The sequence below is a fragment of the Hemicordylus capensis genome, chromosome 1, assembly GCF_027244095.1.
Source record: "Hemicordylus capensis ecotype Gifberg chromosome 1, rHemCap1.1.pri, whole genome shotgun sequence".
Classification (NCBI taxonomy): Eukaryota; Metazoa; Chordata; class Lepidosauria; order Squamata; family Cordylidae; genus Hemicordylus; species Hemicordylus capensis.
The window spans coordinates 117,397,924-117,417,250 of record NC_069657.1 but is presented as its reverse complement, the minus strand read 5'-3'; the positions used below and the strand labels follow the sequence as shown (position 1 = coordinate 117,417,250).

Sequence of the window (19,327 nt, the reverse complement as noted above, 5' to 3'; positions counted from 1 at the left end):
CTTCTTTCCTTCCTTGCTGCCTGCCGGCACTCGAGTTCAGGCTTCAGGGAGGCCTGCATGGAGGCCTCTCTGGAAGCCCCGCACACCCACTGAACAGTTGAGAGGCAGAGACTGAAGGGGCTGCTGCAGCTTGCAGGCTGCTTTACTCCCCTAGCCAGAGCAGGAGGGCTAGCAGGATAGGGAGCCAGCAGGCAAGGCAAAGGGGGCTGGCTAAGGGGCCTTGGCGGCTGCTCCAGGCCCTGTGGACCTAGAGACATTTGTCTCCCCTTGCCCAATGGAACTTAAACTCCTGGGTTTCTAGCTGCAGAAAGAAGTGGCAAAGGTTATCAAGTCTGAACAGTTAGAAACAATCCACTATTTCAAATGAGCTACTGATATTCCAGAACCTATTACCTATATGTATATTTTTAAAAGCTACATAATTCAGTCTTGACAGGAAGCAATTATCTCAGATGAACAAAGATACTTTTAAAGTTCAGTATGACATCAAGCACATATTTCCATGAAAAACTAGGTTGGGAATTCAACACATAACCTTTTTCATTTAGATAATTCACATGGTCAATTGAATGTAACCTTGACTGCAACCTATGTAATTGGACAGCTCAAGAAACTGGCCTCCAGGAACCTTGGGTCCCTAGGTCTGTTCCTGAAAGCATCCTTTGTTCATCTAAGTGATTATAGATCCCCAGTCTGAGTATTGGCTCTGAAGACCACACTTCTACTGCTCTGGGTTTTGTTTTATATATGTTTTTAATTTTTTAATTGAAATTATATTTATATTTATAGCTGTACTTTCTGTATTTTAATTGGATATTGTTTTAACTATATTGTAAACTGCTTTGAGATTATTTTAATGAAAGGTGGTATATAAATCAAACAATAGATAGATAGATAGATAGATAGATAGATAGATAGATAGATAGATAGCAAACTCCAGAAAAATCAGATATTGAAAGACCTATTCCAGTGGCCATGAAATCAGCAGTCACTTCTGGCAATGCCAAGTTTCATCAAATATAGCTCTGATAATTAGGTTAGTAACTTGCCTTGTAAAGTTTGTTACATGAAGGTGCTTTAGCAATGTTCCAAGAACCCATGACAAAATAGTTACAGCATGAGGAACAGGATGTTTGGCTGCTTAAATATCTGACAAAAGGTGCATCATGCCTTAAAAAACAAACAAATAAAAATCATTCATTTTTAAAGTTAGTGTTACCATTGAGTGTATATAATGGATTAATTTCTTTTTGAAGTTTCCTTTTATTGCTCACTAAGAAATGGATGGACATGCCATAATGCAGAGCACTTCCTGTCTTTGTTTCATGATCAAAGAGCAATGCAAAGAACAGTCTAACTTAATAAATATTATATTTTATGTCAAAGCACTAGATTAATAGACGCTCCATGCCATTTGACACCATAGGATGCTTTGTTCCCACTTTTCTATTGCTCTTTCTAAACATCAGAGCTAGAACAATATTGTGGACTTTCCCAGAAGTTAGTAAACAAGTGGGACAAACTTGTACAGACACTTCAGCATGAAATTCAGCCCTCCAAAACGTTCTCCTCTTCCGTCTATCTTTCATCAGTCTTTTTTCTCTCTGTAACTACTCTACATGCTTGCTTTACCTGCGCTTCCCTGTCCATAAGAACATAAGAACAGCCCTGCTGGATCAAGCCCAAGGCCAATCTAGTCCAGCATCCTGTTTCACACAGTGGCCCACCAAGTGCCGCTGGGAAGCCCACAGGCAAGAGCTGAGGTCATGGCCTTTCTCCTACTGTTACTTCCCTGCAACTGGTATTCAGAGGCATCCTGCCTCTGAGGCTGGAGGTGGCCTATAGCCCTCAGACTAGTAGCCGTTGAAAGACCTCTCCTCCATGAATTTATCCAAACCCCTCTTAAAGCCATCCAGGCTGTTGACTGTCACCACATCTTGTGGCAGAGAATTCCACAAGTTGATTATGTGATATGTGAAAAAGTACTTCCTTTTGTTGGTCCTAAATTTTTTGGCAATCAATTTCATGGGATGACCCCTGGTTCTAGTGTTATGCAAGAGAGAGAGAAAAATTCTCTCTCTCCACACCATGCATGATTTATTAGATCTCTATCATGTCTCCGCTCAGTCATCTTTTTTTCTAAAGTAAAAAGCCCCAGGTGTTGTAGCCTTGCCTCATAAAGAAGTTGCTCTAGGCCCCTGATCATCTTGGTTTCTCTCTTTGGCACCTTTTCCAGTACTACAATGTCCTTCTTAAGGTATGGTGACCAGAACTGTATGCAGTATCTCAAGTGTGGGGACACCATAGTTTTGTATGAGAGCATTACAATATTAGCGTTTTATTTTCAATCCCCTTTCTAATGATACCTAGCATGGAATTGGCCTTTTTCACAGCTGCAGCACATTGAGTTGACACTTTCAACGAGCTGTCCACCCTGACCCCAAGATCCCTCTCCTGGTCAGTCACCGACAGCTCAGATCCCATCAGTGTATATGTTGAGTTGGGTTTTTTTGCCCCAATATGCATCCCTTTACATTTGCCTGCATTGAACCACATTTGCCATTTTGTTGCTCACTCCCCCAGTTTGGAGAGATCCTTTTGGAACTCCTCCCAATCTGTTTTGGAATTCAGTAGGCTAAATAGTTTGGTGTCATCTGCAAACCCAAAATATTTGTTCCCCAAACAAATGAATATTCCATGCCTCCATTCCAGCTCAGCCAAACAATGTCAAAAGCTTCACTGCCACAAGTGCAATACAAAATAGATTCAGTTACATCTACAAGCCATTAAGGAACAGTAGACAACAAGAGCTACAGACATATGTATGCACACAGAAGAGTTCGTCAGTTTCCATATTTTCAGAATGTGTTATTTCAGCCAGCAGACTCTTACACAACTACAGTTTCATGTAAATTGGTGGACTGTGCTGTTATTAAAAAACAGCTTTCCCCTGTAAATTTCAAGCAAGGACAAATGGGATGTGCAACTTTACAAAACTGAACCTACATATTTTTGGAATAATTAATTTAACATTAGACCCATTTTCAATTATCTAGCATCCTATTAAACATCCTCTCTGTTCATTCTGGTACAACTGCAATGTCACCTCATGGAAATGATGGAATGGTTTCTAAGTGATAAAACAAAACTGTACAGGAAAAAGAGCTAGGTGAGGTGTCTAAATATTGAACAGAAAGTATAAGGCAGCATGTAATAATCACGAGAAGAACAAAATCTAAGCAAAACCATATGGACTCTAAATCTAAGCAGATCATAAGAGGAAAATGGTAGATGATGTTTTCATGAATTGGGGAAGAAGAGTACACTACACCATCATGTTTGCTGAAAAAAAAGTGGGAAGAACAGAAGATAAAAAGGTGTGGGATGGAAAGTCATATGGATCCATGTAACTAGCAACAGAAAATAAAAGAGAGGGAACAAAAGTCTGAGTGAAGGAAGAGAAGCCAAGCATTGTGGCTGCACTCTTTCAACAGAATGAAGTGGAAGCTGTAGAGAATTGTGCAATGTGCTCCATTGTTCTTGGTTTAATGAGACAGAGTACATAGGAACATAGGAAGGTGCATATACCAAGTCGGACCACTGGTTCATCTAGCTCAGTATTGTCAACACGGACTGGCAGCAGCTTCTCCAAGGATGCAGGCTGGTCTCTTTCAGTCCAGTCTTGGACATGCCAGGGAGGGAACTTGGAAGCTTCTGCAAGCATGCAGGTGCTCTTCTCAGAGCAGCCCAGCTCTCCCCACTCGTAAGAGAGAGAAAGAGAGGAGTAGACACACACAGAGCTTCCTACCCCATCCCAATAGAGAGTGGGGTGGTCAGACACCAATGAGATGTGTTGTAATTTTAATTGTAAACTGCCCAGAGATGCAAGTTTTGTGTGGTAGAGAAATATTTTAAATACCGTAAATAAATATTTTAAACAAACAAACAAACATCAATCTCCATCCATCACAAAGTCAAGAGCAGATCACAAGAAAATGCTGCAATGCATTCATGCTCCAAGACTGATATTCAGCAACATGTTGCTTTTATATACTACATTTGTTAAATAGGCTTTCTAAGATGTTCCAACAGTTCCTAAGTTATTCTTTGTTTTGTTGAGGATTTGGCCATGTCGTTGTAGTTGCATTCAGATTATCTTATTCCAAATGAAAACATTTTCAAAACAAAATTCTCACAAAATTTCAAAATATGCTCTCAAGTTGTTGTGTTTGGAGCTTTTTGTAACCAAGAAAAAGCTTCAATACATAATAATAATAAATAATAATAATAATTCAATTTCTATACCACCCTTCCAAAAATGGCTCAGGGCAGTTTACACAGAGAAATAAAAAAATAAAAAAAATAAGATGGATCCCTGTCCCCTAAGGGCTCACAATCTAAAAGAAATATAAGATAAGACACCAGCAACAGTCACTGGAGATACTGTGCTGGGGGTGGATAGGGCCAGTTACTCTCCCCCTGCTAAATAAAGAGAAACACCACATTAAAAGGTGTCCATTTGCCAAGTTAGCAGGGGTATAGATAAAGTGAATGGTTCTATTTATTCTCTTGTGCTCTTCCAGAGAAAGTCCACCACATGAGTCTAGAAAGAGTATACCCTAACAATAAAATGAACTCTCTAATATAATCTTATTTTAAAAATGTAAACAAATCTTGTTTTCGATCTGCCCTGAGAAATTCTAATTTTACATGCAGCTTCTCTTGGTAGTGACAGATGTTATTCTTAGACAACTCATAGAGGCCTGGAGACCACTCTTCCCTGTTCATTAGCAAAGGAAGTTACTCTCCAGAGACGAAACATTATATAAACCAGAATTGTTTAAAGTTATTCTGAAGCTCAAGGATCCAATAAAAAGACAACTGACTTCCCCCCAAAAAAACTGTTACAAATGCAAAAGTGAGAATGTATTAAGGTATTTAGGATTATGCAGGATGTTTTAAGGTATTTAGGATTATGGATGAGACGGTGCCAGGAGGAGGGGTTTAGATTTTTTAGGCACTGGGATACATTTTGGGGCAAGCAAAACCTGTACAAAATGGACAGGCTACACTTAAACCAAGAGGGAATCACACTACTTGCACTTAAAATCAAAAAGGTCTCAGAGTCAGAGCAGCTTGTTGTAGCCTCCTGGTTGGGGGTCTCCTTGTGAGTCATCACACTGTGGCAATTCATAATCAGGGAAATGGGGTTAGCGGAGTGCTAGCTCTGCTAACCTCATTTAAGGGAAGGGGTAATTAGGAGGGCTATCGGCCAGGAGCTGCGTGGCTCCTGGTGCTGCACATGACCACTCAAAAGCGGGCCGGGCTCCCTTTACCCGCTTTCGAGCAGTGAGAATAGCCTTACTGTGTTGCTTGCTAATCAAGATATTCTTTTTGTGTATCCCTAAACCCTAAATAAACCTGATTGCATTTGACTTCAACTCTCTGCTGGCCATTTCCAAGACCTTTCCAAGGCTTTGCACAAATTAATTCTGAAATGAGCTGCTCTCTCTAGAGTTGCTGATTCCACACACAAGCCCAACAGTTAGTCTGCAGTGTTTTGCCAATACTCCAAGAGCAGTTTCATTAACAAGGCATCAAAGAGAGACAGGGCTGTAATAACGGGTGACTTCAATTACTCACACATAGACTGGGCAACTTCATGTGCGTGTATTGACAGAGAGGCCAAATTTCTAAACATGCTAAACGACTGTGCCTTAGAACAGTTGGTCACAGAACTAACCAGAGAGAAGGAGACCTTGGACTTAATCCTGAGTGGTGCCCAGCATGGACATAACTGGTGGGGGCAGCCAGGGCATGTGCCCTAGGCGCCACTGAGGGGGGGCACCACGCCAGTGCCTGCCACCCCCACCACACTGCCCACCTGCCGAGCCCCAAGGCCCCTCAACCACTTGCCTGTTTGCCTTCTCTCCTGCTTGCCTTGCCCTTCGGAGCAGCCTGCAAACTGCGACACAACAGCTCCTTCTCTCCCCACCTCTCAGCTGATCGGCAGGTGGGCGGGGCTTCCAGAGAGGGCTCCGTGCAGGCCTCCCTGAAGCCTGAACTCCAATGCCCCAGCAGGCAGCCCGCAAGGAAGGAAGAAGGAGGCAGGCCAAGTGGCCATTGCTGGCTGCCTTTTACCCGCCACAGTTCTCTCTGCTCGGCACAGACCAGCCTTTGCCTGCTTATTTGAGGTATGATGTGAATTCCTTTTTGTGGTTAACCACCCCCCCCCGCATATATAGGGATTTGCTTGCTATAGGGCTTGATTGGGATGGGGGGAGACTGAGAAGTCTCTGAATATTTAATTTAAAACAGATTGGAAAATTTGCTAGCTTTAAAAACAAAAAAGGCCTATAAGTGGCTTGTTTCATGGCAGAAAATTACAAAAACTTATGGAACAAACAATATTATATTTATTCATCCATTCATTCATAAATGTACTTATGTTCAAGTTGTTTTGGAACCCAGAATGTCTGAGTGAGAACTGTGAAGCATGTGTTGTGCTTTTCTTTTCTTTTCTTTTCTTTTCTTTTCTTTTCCTTGTGTGAACTGCTCCCCAATAACACGCAGGGACTTCATGGTAAATCTGGCCAACATGTGAATGCAGCACCTCCATTCCAGAGGAGATGTGTGTTAAAAGGCTTTAAAAGCCTCATGTGGAAAACCTCCTGGAATCAAACTTTACTGAATTTGTTCAGAATTCTGAGAAAACATACATAGGTTCACACTTCATGGCTGAAAGTCTCCTTTGCTAATCTGCAGTGAGGGGGCCATTTTAATAACTAGTGTTTCTAGTGTGTTCTAGGCATTAAAATAGCACAAATATATAGTATTCAATGTACAACACTATATATTGTGAAGTGTGCGTGTGTGTATTCAGTGAAATGTATTTCCAGGCAGCATACTTATTTTGAAATATCAGACTTAAATCCTTGGGGGCCTGGGTTGTGTGGAGGCCCTGGACTTTGAGGGGCTGCGGGCCCATTTTAAAATATCATCTCTGGGCCCATTCCAACCTTGCTATGCCCCTGGCGGAATAGATACTACACATGGGTTTCTGAACACCTGCACAGAAGAAACTTCCATATAGAAAATGTGTCTCTAACCCATGACTGGTATATCTGAGAGTTAGAGTCAATAATGAAAGAACAGCACACTGCTTGTGACAGGAAGGGGCAAATTACAATGATTTCTTAGTCTGGCAGGGGCTGGTTTTGGCCCTGGTAGAACTTGGCTGTCTGCTCCTGTTGCAAATTCCTCTGTCTAGTGTGGCAAACTAATGTATCCTCTTCCCTCCTGGTGTCAAAGTAAGCACTAGTGTGGTGAATGCACATATACCCCATCATGAGCCAACAGTCATCACAAGACAAAGGCTGGCAGGAATCATTCACTGGTTTATAGCCCCCGCCCCCACCACCTTCTTGTTCCTCTATTTTGCTAGTGGCTATTTGGGCAGGTGATCCTCTAGCTAGGACAAAGTCATGTTTTTTAAAAAGCATGAGATGAGACAGAAAATGACACTTGGAATCCTCACATAACTCCTGACTGCTGTTCTAAGTCTTTAACAGAGATGGCTCATGTTTTCAGGTTTTGATCAGCAACCATGTCTAGATGGTACAGTGTTCTAGTCTAGATGGTACACTGTTCCTTTTAACAGGGATTTCCAGATATTGTTGACTACAAGTCCCATCATCCCTGTTTGGACAGGGGCGCAATTTCAGTGCTTGCCCTAGGTGCTATTTTCCCTAGATACGCCCCTGGTGCCCAGGACCTGGTGCGAGATGTCAGAGTTGTAGAACCACTGGGGAACAGTGATTCTACATAGTGTGAACATAGTGTGATTCAATTCAGCTTACATGCAAGTAGAACACTGCCAAGGAAGTCCAACACAGATGTGCTGGTCTTCAGAAGTGGAAACTTCTCAAAAATGAGGGGGCTGGTAAAAAAGGAAGCTGAAAGGGAAAGTCAGAAGAATCAAATCACTCCATAAAGCATGAAACTTATTCAAACCCACAATAATAGAAGCTCAGTTGTAATGTATACCAAGAAGGAGGAAAGGTACCAGAGTTCAGGACAATGCCAGCATGGCTAACCAGTAGAGTCAGGGAAGCTATAAAAGGGAAGAAGATTTCCTTCAGAAAATAGAAATCCTGCCCAAATGAAGAGAACAGGAAGGAACATAAATTCTGGCAAAAGAAATGCAAGGAGACAATGCTAAAGGATAGTTTGAGGAGCATATAGCTAGAAGTGTCAAAGGAAATAACAAAAACTTCTTTAAATATATCAGAAGCAGAAACCCTGCCGAGGAGGCAGTTGAACACTTAGATGATGAGGGCATGAAAAGGGAATATTAAGGAGGATAGGGAGACTGCAGAGAAGCTGAATGAGTTCTTTGCATCTGTCTTCACAGTGGAAGATACTGACCATGTACCCACTCCAGAACTGAGCTTTACAGGCTTGGAGGCTGAAGAACTATGCCAAGAGGAAGGTGGCAAAGATGGGTGGGGCTGGGCACCTGGAAACCATCTCCTATGAGAAATGGTCAAAGGGGCTGGGTCTGTTTAGCCTGGAGAAGAGAAAGCTCAGGGGAGATATGAGAGCTGCCTTCAAATATATTGTAAAGCACTTTGGGGTTATTTTAATGAAGAACAGTATAGAAATTGAACTATATATATATATATATATTTGCATGTACGAGAAAGGATGTTCTAAACTCTCTTGAAAAACTAAAAGTTAACAGATCGCTAGGGCCGGATGGCATCCACTCAAGAGTTCTGAAGGAAATCAAATGTGAAATTGCAAAAATATGTAACTTGTCCCTACAATCAGGCTCTGTACCAGAGCACTGGAAAGTAGCCAATGTAGCTCTGATTTTCAAAAAGGGATCCAGGGGGGATCCAGGAAGTTACAGGCCGGTCAGCTTAACTTCTGTGCCAGGCAAACTGATGAAAAGCATAGTTAAGGACAAAATTGTTAAACACATAAAAGAACGAGCCATGCTGAAGGAGAACCAGCATGGCTTCTGCAAGGGCAAGTCTTGCCTCATTAACCTTTGGAGTTCTTTGAGAGTGTCAACAGGCATGTGGATAAAGGTGATCCAGTTGACATAGTATATTTGGGATTTCCAAAAAGCTTTTGACAACGTTCCACACCAAAGGCTCTTGAGTAAACTCAGCAGTCATGGAATAAGGGGACAGGTTCATGTGTAGATTGGTTATTGGTTGAAGGACAGGAAACAGAGGGTAGGAATAAATGGAGAGTTTTCACAATGAAGGGAAGTAAGAAGTAGGGCCCCCCAGGGATCTGTACTAGGGCCAGTGCACTTTAACATGTTCATAAATTATCTAGATGTTGGGAATGGATAAGCAGCAAAGTGGTTAAATCTGCAGATGACACCAAACTATTACAGATTGTGAGGCGTTCCAAAAGGACCTCTCAAAACTGGGAGAGTGGGCAACAAAATGGCAAATGCGGTTAGTGTTAGCAAGTGTAAAGTGATGCATATTGGAGCAAAAAAAATCCAACTTCACATATACACTGATGGGGTCTGAGCGGGCAGTGACTGACCAGGAAATAGATCTTGGGTCGTGGTGGGCAGCTTGTTGAAAGTGTCGACTCAGTGTGCGACAACAGTGATAAAGACAAATTCCATGCTAGGAATAATTAGGAAGGGGGTTGGAAATAAAAATGTTAATAGTAGAATGACCTTATACAAATCTATGATGTGTCAACATTTGGAATACTGTGTGCAGTTCTGGTCATTTTAAGGACACTGTAGAACTAGAAAAGGTGCAGAAGAGGGCAGCCAAGATGATCAGGGCCTGGAGCAGCTTCCTTATGAGGCAGGGCTACAGCATCTAGCGCTGTTTAGTTTGGAAAAAAGGGAGCATGATAGAGGTGTATAAAATTATGCATCAAGTAGAGACATTGGACAGAGAGAAATTTTTCTCCCACTCTCACAACACTAGAACCAGAGGTCATCCCATGAAACTGAAGGCCAGGAAATTTATGACAAACAAAAGGAAGTATTTTTTCACACAGTGCTTAATTAATCTATGAATTATCTACCAAAAGATGTGGTGATGGCCACTAGCTTGGATGACTTTAAAAGGGCTTAGACAAATTCATGAAGGACAGGTCTATCAATGGCTACTAGTCTGGTGGAACAACAGCAGGAGGAGGGCATGTCCTCACCTCTTGCATGTGGACTTCTCAGAGGGCTTTTGACAAAGTTCCTCATCAGAGACTCTTGAGAAAACAAATACATGTGTGGATTGGTAACTAGTTGAATGACAGGAAACAGAGGGTAGGTCTAAACTGAGAGTTTTCACAATGGAATGAAGGAGTCCCTCAGGGATCTGTACTGGGACCATGCTTTTAAATTTATTCATAAATGATTTAGAAGTTGAGGGAAGCCATGAGGTGGCAAAATTTGCAGATGACACCAAACTATTTAGCATAGTGAAATCCAAAACAGATTGGGAGGAGCTCCAAAAGGATCCCTCCAAACTGGGGAAGTGGGTGACAAAATGGCAAATGCGATTCAATATTGGCAGAAGGTTCTCAGGCATTCTCCCATCCAGGCACTGATTAGATGCTCAACTTCAGGAACATTGCTGTGTCATGTGCCTCTAGGCATGTTGCAGGGGAGTAATGGCAGGAGAGAGGGCACGCCCTCAACTCCTGCCTGTGGCTTCCAGTAGCATCTAGTGGGTCACTGTGCGAAACAGGGCTGGTCTAGATGGGCTTTGGGCCTGATCCAGCAGGGCTGTTTTTATGTTCTTATGTTATGAAGCCTTGAAGAGAGGGTTGTGGCTGTTTCAATTGTTATCTGCTCAGGATCAGAGTAGAACAGAGAACAGAGGGAAAAAATCCATGTTCAGTCTAGGAAGGACTACCTGTTTATTGTGGTTAGTATCTGTGGAGGAACAGCTGTCTATTCCTCCTAACATTTTGCCACTGCCATCATGGACTTTTTATATGACTGGGTCCACTACTGCAGTCTTTACACCTTTGTCAAAAATTATTTTTTAAAAACCCCTCAGTAGTGTGGAAAGGCTTATAGGCATTGGGTGGAGACAAATCAACAAGCTTCTAATCTTTTTATAAGAAAGTTTACTTTTTAAAAATCAGTTAAATTAAAACATTACTTTTACAGCAATTGCAAACTCAAAACAATTACCAAAAGAGCATGCCAGGGAAAATAAAAAGCTGTAAAAATGCATCCTCTACCTTACCCTTCACTGGTTCCTACACAGAGTCCTCTTTCTTTTCTCAGCATCTGGCTTGCTGGGCAGTTTCTTATCCACTTCTCAGCACAGGTCTGGGGCTCAATCCAGCCTGACTATTCTAGAATTTCAGCTTCTGTCTGCAGAGGGGCTTTCCTGCCAACTTCTCTCCTGAAGATGGACCAACTCCACTGCAGACAGATTCTCCTCCAGACTTCTTGCTGATGGCTCACTCTTGATTGCTGACTTTTGATTCTTGACTGCCCAGTGCTCACTCCTGGACTGTTCCTCTGACTTGATTCAACTTAACTATGTCACTCTCTGAAACTCTCTCTATCCACTTTTCTGGCCCAACAGTTTTTTTAACCCAACCAATCATTACAAATAAAAAAATCCATTTTTCAAATTCACTTTCCCCGCCAAAACCAACTGTCAACCTGCAAATCCAATTGTGAAACTAAAGAAAAAACAAGTATGGAGTTTTGACCCTGCCACTGCCAACACTCTTTGCAAGGCAAGTACACGTACCATCCCTTTACAAAAAGATTTTAAGAGATATTAATTCAATTAACAATATAATGCAATTTACAAGGGCTTATTTACAAACCAAGAGGTCTAGGCCTCATTCCTACATAATACCGAACAAATTGTTCTAGTAAGAACTAATCGGCCTACTTTCCTTTCATTGTCTCTACAACTGGACTAAATTTCATTCAAATCAAGGTCCACAAGGTAGATTTCTTGTGCCTCAAATGTTCATGTGTCCACCATCTTGGATCGGGATGGATAACATCATTACAAACTGCACCATTGAGGTGTCCCTGTGTGTCACTCACTACAACTGTGCCGAATTTTGTTCAAATCAGTTAGACAATCCTCATGTTAGTGCACTTGTGCCTCAAAGGTTCACACGTCCACCATCTTGGATTGTGATGGATGACATCATAACAAACTACACCATTGGGGCATCCCTATGTGTCCACACAGCTGTAGCAAATTTGGTTCAAATCGGTTAGACTGTCCACAAGTTAATGCACTTGCACCTCAAACGTTTATGTGTCCACCATCTTGAATTGCACTGGATGACATCATCACAATCTATGCCATTGAGGTGTCCCTATATGTCCCTACAGCTGTAGCAAATTTGGTTCAAATTGGTTAAGCAGTTCACAAATTAGCCCACTTGCACTTCTATTGTTTATGCGTCCGCCATCCTGAATTGCATTGGATGACATCATCATGAACTATGCCATTGAGGTATCCCTGTGTGTCATTCACTGCAACTGTATCCAATTTGGTTCAAATGGGTTAGACAGTCCACAAATTTCAGTTTCAATTGTGGACTTGCTTAAATTTTTAATGCTGGTTTTAAATGATTTTAATATAAATGTTAAAATTATTTTAATTGTTTAATTGCTTTAGTTTTGATTTTAACTGTTAAATTGATTTTAATTGTAAACTGAGCCATTTTGGAGGGGCAGTATATCAATCAATCAATCAAATAAATAAGCATGCCGGCTTGTGCCTCAGACATTCATGCAACCACCATCTTGGATTGTGACAGATGATGTCATCACAAACTACGCCGTTGAGGAATCCTTACGCATCCCTATAGCTGTACCAAATTTGGTTCAAATTGTTTACAAGTTAGCCCACTTGTGCCTCCAAACTTTATGTGTCCACCATCTTGAACTGGGGTGGATGACATCATCACAAGCTATGCCACTGAGCTGTCCCTGTGTGTCATTCACTGCAACTGTACCCAATTTGGTTCAAATGGGTTAGGCAGTCCACTAATTAGCCCACATGCGCCTCAGATGTTCATGCGGCCATTTGAATTGGAGTGGATGACATCATAGGAACATAGGAAACTGCCATATACTGAATCAGACCATTGGTCGATCTAGCTCAGTATTGTCTTCACAGACTGGCAGCGGCTTCTCCAAGGTTGCAGGCAGGAATCTCTCTCAGCCCTATCTTGGAGAAGCCAGGGAGGGAACTTGAAACCTTCTGCTCTTCCCAGAGCGGCTTCATCCCCTGAGGGGAATATCTTGCAGTGCTCACACATCAATCTCCCATTCAGATGCAACCAGGGCAGACCCTGCTTAGCTAAGGGGACAAGTCATGCTTGCTACCACAAGACCAGCTCTCCTCTCCTCTCTTCCTCATCACACACCATGCCATTAGGGCATCCCTATGTGTCCTTACAGCTGTAGCAAATTTGATTCAAATCGATTAAGCGGTTCACAAGTTAGCCCACTTGGGCCTCAAAAGTTTACATGTCCGCCTTCTTGAATCGGTGTGGATGACATCATCACAAACTACCCTGTTGAAGTGACCCTGTGTGTTACTCACTGCAACTGTACCTAATTTTGTTTAAATTGGTTAGACATTCCACAAATTAGCCTGCTTGTGCCTCAGATGTTCAAGTGGCCATTTTGAATTGGAGTGGATGAAATCATCACACACCACACCATTTGGGCATCCCCATGTGTTCCTACAGCTCTAGCAAATTTGGTTCAAATCGGTTAGGCAGTTCACAAGTTAGCCCACTTGTGACACAAAAGTTTATGTGTCCAGCATCTTTGATCAGGGTGGATGACATCATCACAAATTATGCCGTTGAGGTGTCCCTATGTGTCCCTACACCTGTGCCCGATTTGTTTCAGATTGGTCCAAGTGTTGCAAAGTTGATTGGAGGGGACACACATACAGAATGCCAGGTGATCTCATAAGTGTACTGGAAACTAGGCTAAAAATAATCAAAATATATATGAAAAGTCATTGTACCAGCAGTGGCCAATATAAATCATTATTGTTAACCCACTTATGGAACAATTTGGATAAGTCATGATTGCTTACATGAATATATTTCTATTAATATAATACAACAACAAGAAATATTTATATACTGCTTTTCAACAGAAGTTTCAAAAGTCGTTTACATGGAGAAATAATAAATAAATAAGATGGCTCCCAGTCCCCAAAGGGCTCACAATATAAAAAGAAACATAAGATATAATACACCAAAGAGTCCCTTAATTTCAGTTTCTTACCTTGCTGGGTTTTCCATTTTTCATATCCAGCACATGTTCTTCTTGTATAGGCTACTTTTCATCTCCTTCAGCCAAATGAACAGAATAATGCAATTAGAGCATTATTAAATGATATAGTTGCACTGCAAGATAAGTGCTTAATGGAAGAAAATTTGCAGGCAAGGATGGCACTATTTCTACAAAGTGTGGAAATGTGTAGATTTGGCATTTGCCTTTCTATGACTCAGGCAACAATAGCCTGGCAACCATAACCCATCAGAACAAATCCAGGCAATCCAATATGATTACACCTAGCAACGGTTTCACTTATCTTCCTACTCAACATCTTGAATTTAAATAATCAAGAATGATGTTCATGGAATTGCTGCATACAAATATACTGAGGTCATTCACACAATCTCTGGCCGCTGCTTGGAAGGTAGGCAGGAGCTTGCCTACCTTCCCTGGCAGATGAGCAGTGGCTATCTGTTCCTCTACCACACTGCGTGCCACACAAGTAGCAGTGCAGCAAAGGCCTGAGCTGGGAGCAGGAAGATTTCCCAGAGTGCCCTGCACTGCAAGCACAGCAGTTGCTCTCAGGAGAGCAGTTGTGGCGCTCAGTATGGCCGCTCCTTCCCTCCAGCTCACTGCCAGAAATGGCAGCAGGCCGGGTGGGTGGGGGGAGGAGCCTTTTAATCCGGGAGTGATGGTTCCCACGATCGCCTGGCAGGTTAAGTTAACTGCAGGTTCATTTAACCATGGCTAAATGACAGGTTAAAAAGTTGGACTAGTGGAAGTGGAAACGCTGGGATCGGGAGCAATCCTGGTGTTCCACATGGGCAGCCCTGGTGCTATTTATCAAATGTGAACTGAAGAGTTAACACTAACCTCATATTGCATTTCTTATTTGAGAGCATGCAAGGGCCAGAAGACAATTAGGCTCAGGGCTTTTTTAGCCTACTTTCCAATAGATTTATTAGATCACCCAGCATTCTGTGTGTGTCTGTATGTCCGTGTGTGTGTGTGTGTTCCATCAACTTCACAATGCCTGGACCAATATGAACCAAATTGGGTACAGTTGTAGGAACACATAAGGACACCTCAATGGCATAGTTTGTGATGATGTCATCCACCCCAATTCAAGATGGCAAACATGTAAATGTTTGAGGCACAAGTGGGCTAACTTGTGAACTACCTAACCGATTTGAACCAAATTTAACCCAGTTGTGGGGATAGTGAATACTAAGTAGGCAGATTAGTTCTTTCTAGAACTTGTTCTTTTCTTTCTTTTAGCAAGATTGCAATTTTTCTTGAGCCTATATTCACACTAATGCATATGCAGCATCAATTGTATCAATGAGAAATGGCATTGGAATGGGAGGTGGACTTACCAAATGGTAGAATATCCATTTGCTGCTCTAGAGAATCATTGCCTTTATTTATTTTATTTTATTTTATTTTAATTATATACCACCCTTCCCAAACTGGCTCAGAGTGGTTACTCAGTTTATTGCTGGATACAAGCATACAGTGTTCAAATTAAATATAACATTATATAAAGCCAAAGATAGCCTATAAAGTGGGAAGGTAACCTTGCTGGTGCTGATCTCAAAACATCCTTAGAAGGAAAAGGCCAAAATTGTTATTTTCATTCATGGAAGTTTGAGACCAAAGCTCAGTAACATGGCTGAGACCTAGACATACCAGCAACATCCCTTTTTCTACCCAAAGGCAAACCCAATGCAACTTACAAAGAAGGATGATAAGTTGTAAGGTCCATCAGCCAAACATGTGAAGGTTTTGCTCAGTTGCTGTTGGTCAAGTAGATTTAGCCTCCACATTGCCAATCCAACAGCAAGGAATCCTCCTCCAAATGTGCAACCTGTTCTCTATAAGAAAGTAGCAAGATAAGAAGTCCTAATGCTGTCCTGCAACAGCTCTGTGCAAAGCAGCATCAAGATGGAACTTTACCCACAACACTGGAATCAATGGGATCGCATTTCTAAATAATACAACTCAGGTATTAGGCTCTAGTTTTCATAATACTCTGGAATGAGGCCCATCACTTTAAATGGTGCTTTCTTTGGAAAGTGTGCTTGGCAGAGCAACTTAGCCAGGCTTCTTTTTCCATCTGTAAAGTTATTAGCCTTATCTGAAGGAGAAATAGTTTGCCACGTTTTAACAGCTGAATACTATGAGGATGATACAGGTTGTGTATATTGGTAGTAACATAGTCAACATAGATAAAATCTTATTGCATAGCTACAAGTTTATTGTGTTTCCTCCACAACAATCCCTGCGTACACAAAACTTTTTAAAGCATCATTTACATCCTTAATTGCTGCATGTATATGTAACTTGTTTATTTCACAGAGGAGTGCAGTATTTTTATAGTCTTGAATGAACTATTCATAGCAAACTGTTCATCAATTTTTAGCTGGGCAATACTGTCCTTAAAATAGGATGTTATAAAAGAGAGAAAGAAGGGATAAGAAATGCTCTGATATCAACTTCTTGTTTGGTCTTGACATCTACTGCATGTGCTCAGTTTAGCTTCTGGGTCGCCTTCAGGTTCTCCTGTATTCAGAGCCGGCTTGTCGCTGTTTGAAACCTGAAGTGAATGGCAACATTCCACCCCCCCTCCCTTGCTGGCTCCCTGGGTAAGAGCTGCCACTGATGCAACCCACCCCCTTGCTACCACTGGCCCCACTTCACTGGTGTAAGTGCCACTCCCTCTTCTCCCTTGCTGACCTCAGGTGTGCCACCACTGCTGGCCATTTGTATGGAGAGAGGCAGCATAGAGGGCACCTGCCAGCAGTGCTGGCTGACCTCTGCTCTGTGCTCCGGCGCCAATGCCAGTTCTTTCTTTCTGTCTCTTTCCTTCAGCACCAAACCTGCCTGGGAGTTATTTGCACATGGCTTCATGCTCATCGCACACGCTTCATGCTGCAAGATCAGTGCACTGCAGCAGCTGAGCCCAGCAGTGAGGGGGAAGAGGGGTGGGCACCGCCTGGGCGGGCAGAGGGTGGGGCACCGACACAGCCCCTGGCTCCAGCTCCTCCACAGAAACAAGATGCAGCAACCAACTTCACAGGGCCACCTCAAACACACAAAACTGAAAGCACGCCAAAGCTTCACAACTGCACGGTACCTCTTTCTTGCATCTTGAGGTGCATGTGCTGTATATGCCATAAACACACAATGGTGCTGCATCATCTGTATATGCCATCAGGAAAAAAGACTGGAGATTTGGTGGTGGTTGCTACCTAGCAGATAAAATCATGCCCATGGCGTGGTACCCACATTCACTGCCTTGAGGTGCCCTTGCCATCTGAAGCCATCACCTCACCTGACCTGATGAGGGAACCACTCCACCTGCATTCATCTATATTTACTTTTCATAAATGGAAAGCGTTTTCATTTTTAGTCAATACAGTCTCTGTCCTATAGACTTCTATGGGAGCAGAATGTTGCTTGTTTGGTTAGAATAAGCTAAACAAGTATTACTACTGCTTGTTAGTTCAAGCAGGAAAATAAAAGAGGGAGAAATAAGATACAATGAAGTGTAGAAATAATTAATAATTAAGACAGAACTTCACAACTACAATGGTTATTGAGTCTCTTATTAAATATTATTCTTTTGATACATTACCTGCGATAATTTTGACATTGTCCCTTCCATTCTAGAATTGTCACTTGCTTCTTTTGAATATCTCTTGATCAGTTTTCCCTCATCTTCAGAAATCCACAATTGAAGTGCATTAATCTGTAGGTCTGTCACACTGCTTGCTGATACACCTTCACGGAGTTCTCTCAGAATTCTAAGAACAGACTCTTTCAGTTTTGCACTGGCAGCCATCTTCTCCTTCTTTTGTTCAAACTGAATTTTATGTTCTGAAATATGCTTATTTGACCCTTTCCCCCCTTCTAGCTCCTTATTTGTGTCTTTTGCCAGAGACCTAGCAATTTCCAATATGACTTCCAGTCTTTCTTCTGGATTACCCAATTTCCCCCCTGCTTCTAATATTTTCCCCCAAATCTGAGGTACTTCTGATATTTGGTCGGTTTGTGTGAACATCTGACTATTGAAGGAGACTGCACCTACACTTTGCAAAGCTGTTTTGTTTAAAAAGGTTCCAAATTGACATTTGGAAGCACTGGTTTTTGTCCTCTCAAAGCAGCAATGGTCACTTATTGTAGAACTGGGGATTTTTGCTTCTACTGTACTTTGTTCTAAGCATTCATTTGTTTCACCCAATTCTTCGGTCTTCTGAATTTCAACATTATTACAGCTATAAAAGAAAGAGAGGAAAATGAAGATTAGCAGCAAAAATTTTATTTCTTTATGTTTACTTGGTAAAACTTTCAAAAACTTGGTAAAACACCAAAACTTGGTGGATTATTTTATTAATCTGTCAGTAATGTATTTTGTAGCAAATACCTTGCTCTAATGCTTCCTTAGCTTGTGGGAGCTCTGATGGTTCTATACAATCATGTGGACAGAAATGATTCCTCATTAACTCAAAAGTTATGGACAGCTCCATGCATGTGTTACCACTGAGAATATGAAGCTGCTCAACACAATTAATAGTGAAGCACCGAGAGTCTTCCATGCTGAGCTTTGATTAGGGGCTGTGTACACCATATATATGTAAAGCTTTCTCTTGAGTTTGGTCCTAGTACCTATCTTCTCTTCAGAAGAGCAAAGTCTGGACCACTTTAAGATGTCCCACGCATGCAACCTGGTTTCACTAATTCACTTCCTGTTTATATCTAGAACAAGGATTCTCTTTTTAATTTTACTTTGCTCAGCACTAGACAAAGATGAGAGTCTTTAAACACTAGCCACAATGACACAAACAATGACACAGAAAGTGAAATGTATACACAAGATTAGATGTTCCCGGATGGCGGAATTTATATCAACTCTATTGTAAAAGTCCTTTCTCCTTCCGATTTTTGTTAAGTAATGAAAGGGCCATTCTTTGTTTTTATCAAAACAAAGCATTCTTAGAGATGTGCCTTGTAATTTTTTTTAAACCTTGTTAGCTGCTCTTTATA

At 41.7% G+C, this 19,327-nt stretch overlaps 1 protein-coding gene across 1 annotated transcript in view; it reads right to left on the bottom strand.

Annotated features, from left to right (window-relative positions):
* Positions 1-19,327, bottom strand: part of IRAG1 (inositol 1,4,5-triphosphate receptor associated 1) — a 170,976-nt gene that overhangs the window by 130,830 nt on the left and 20,819 nt on the right. Inside the window, exon 11 of the mRNA XM_053252238.1 lies at positions 17,919-18,558. Coding sequence (XP_053108213.1) covers positions 17,919-18,558 — 640 coding nt within the window. The remainder of the gene's footprint in view (positions 1-17,918; positions 18,559-19,327) is intronic.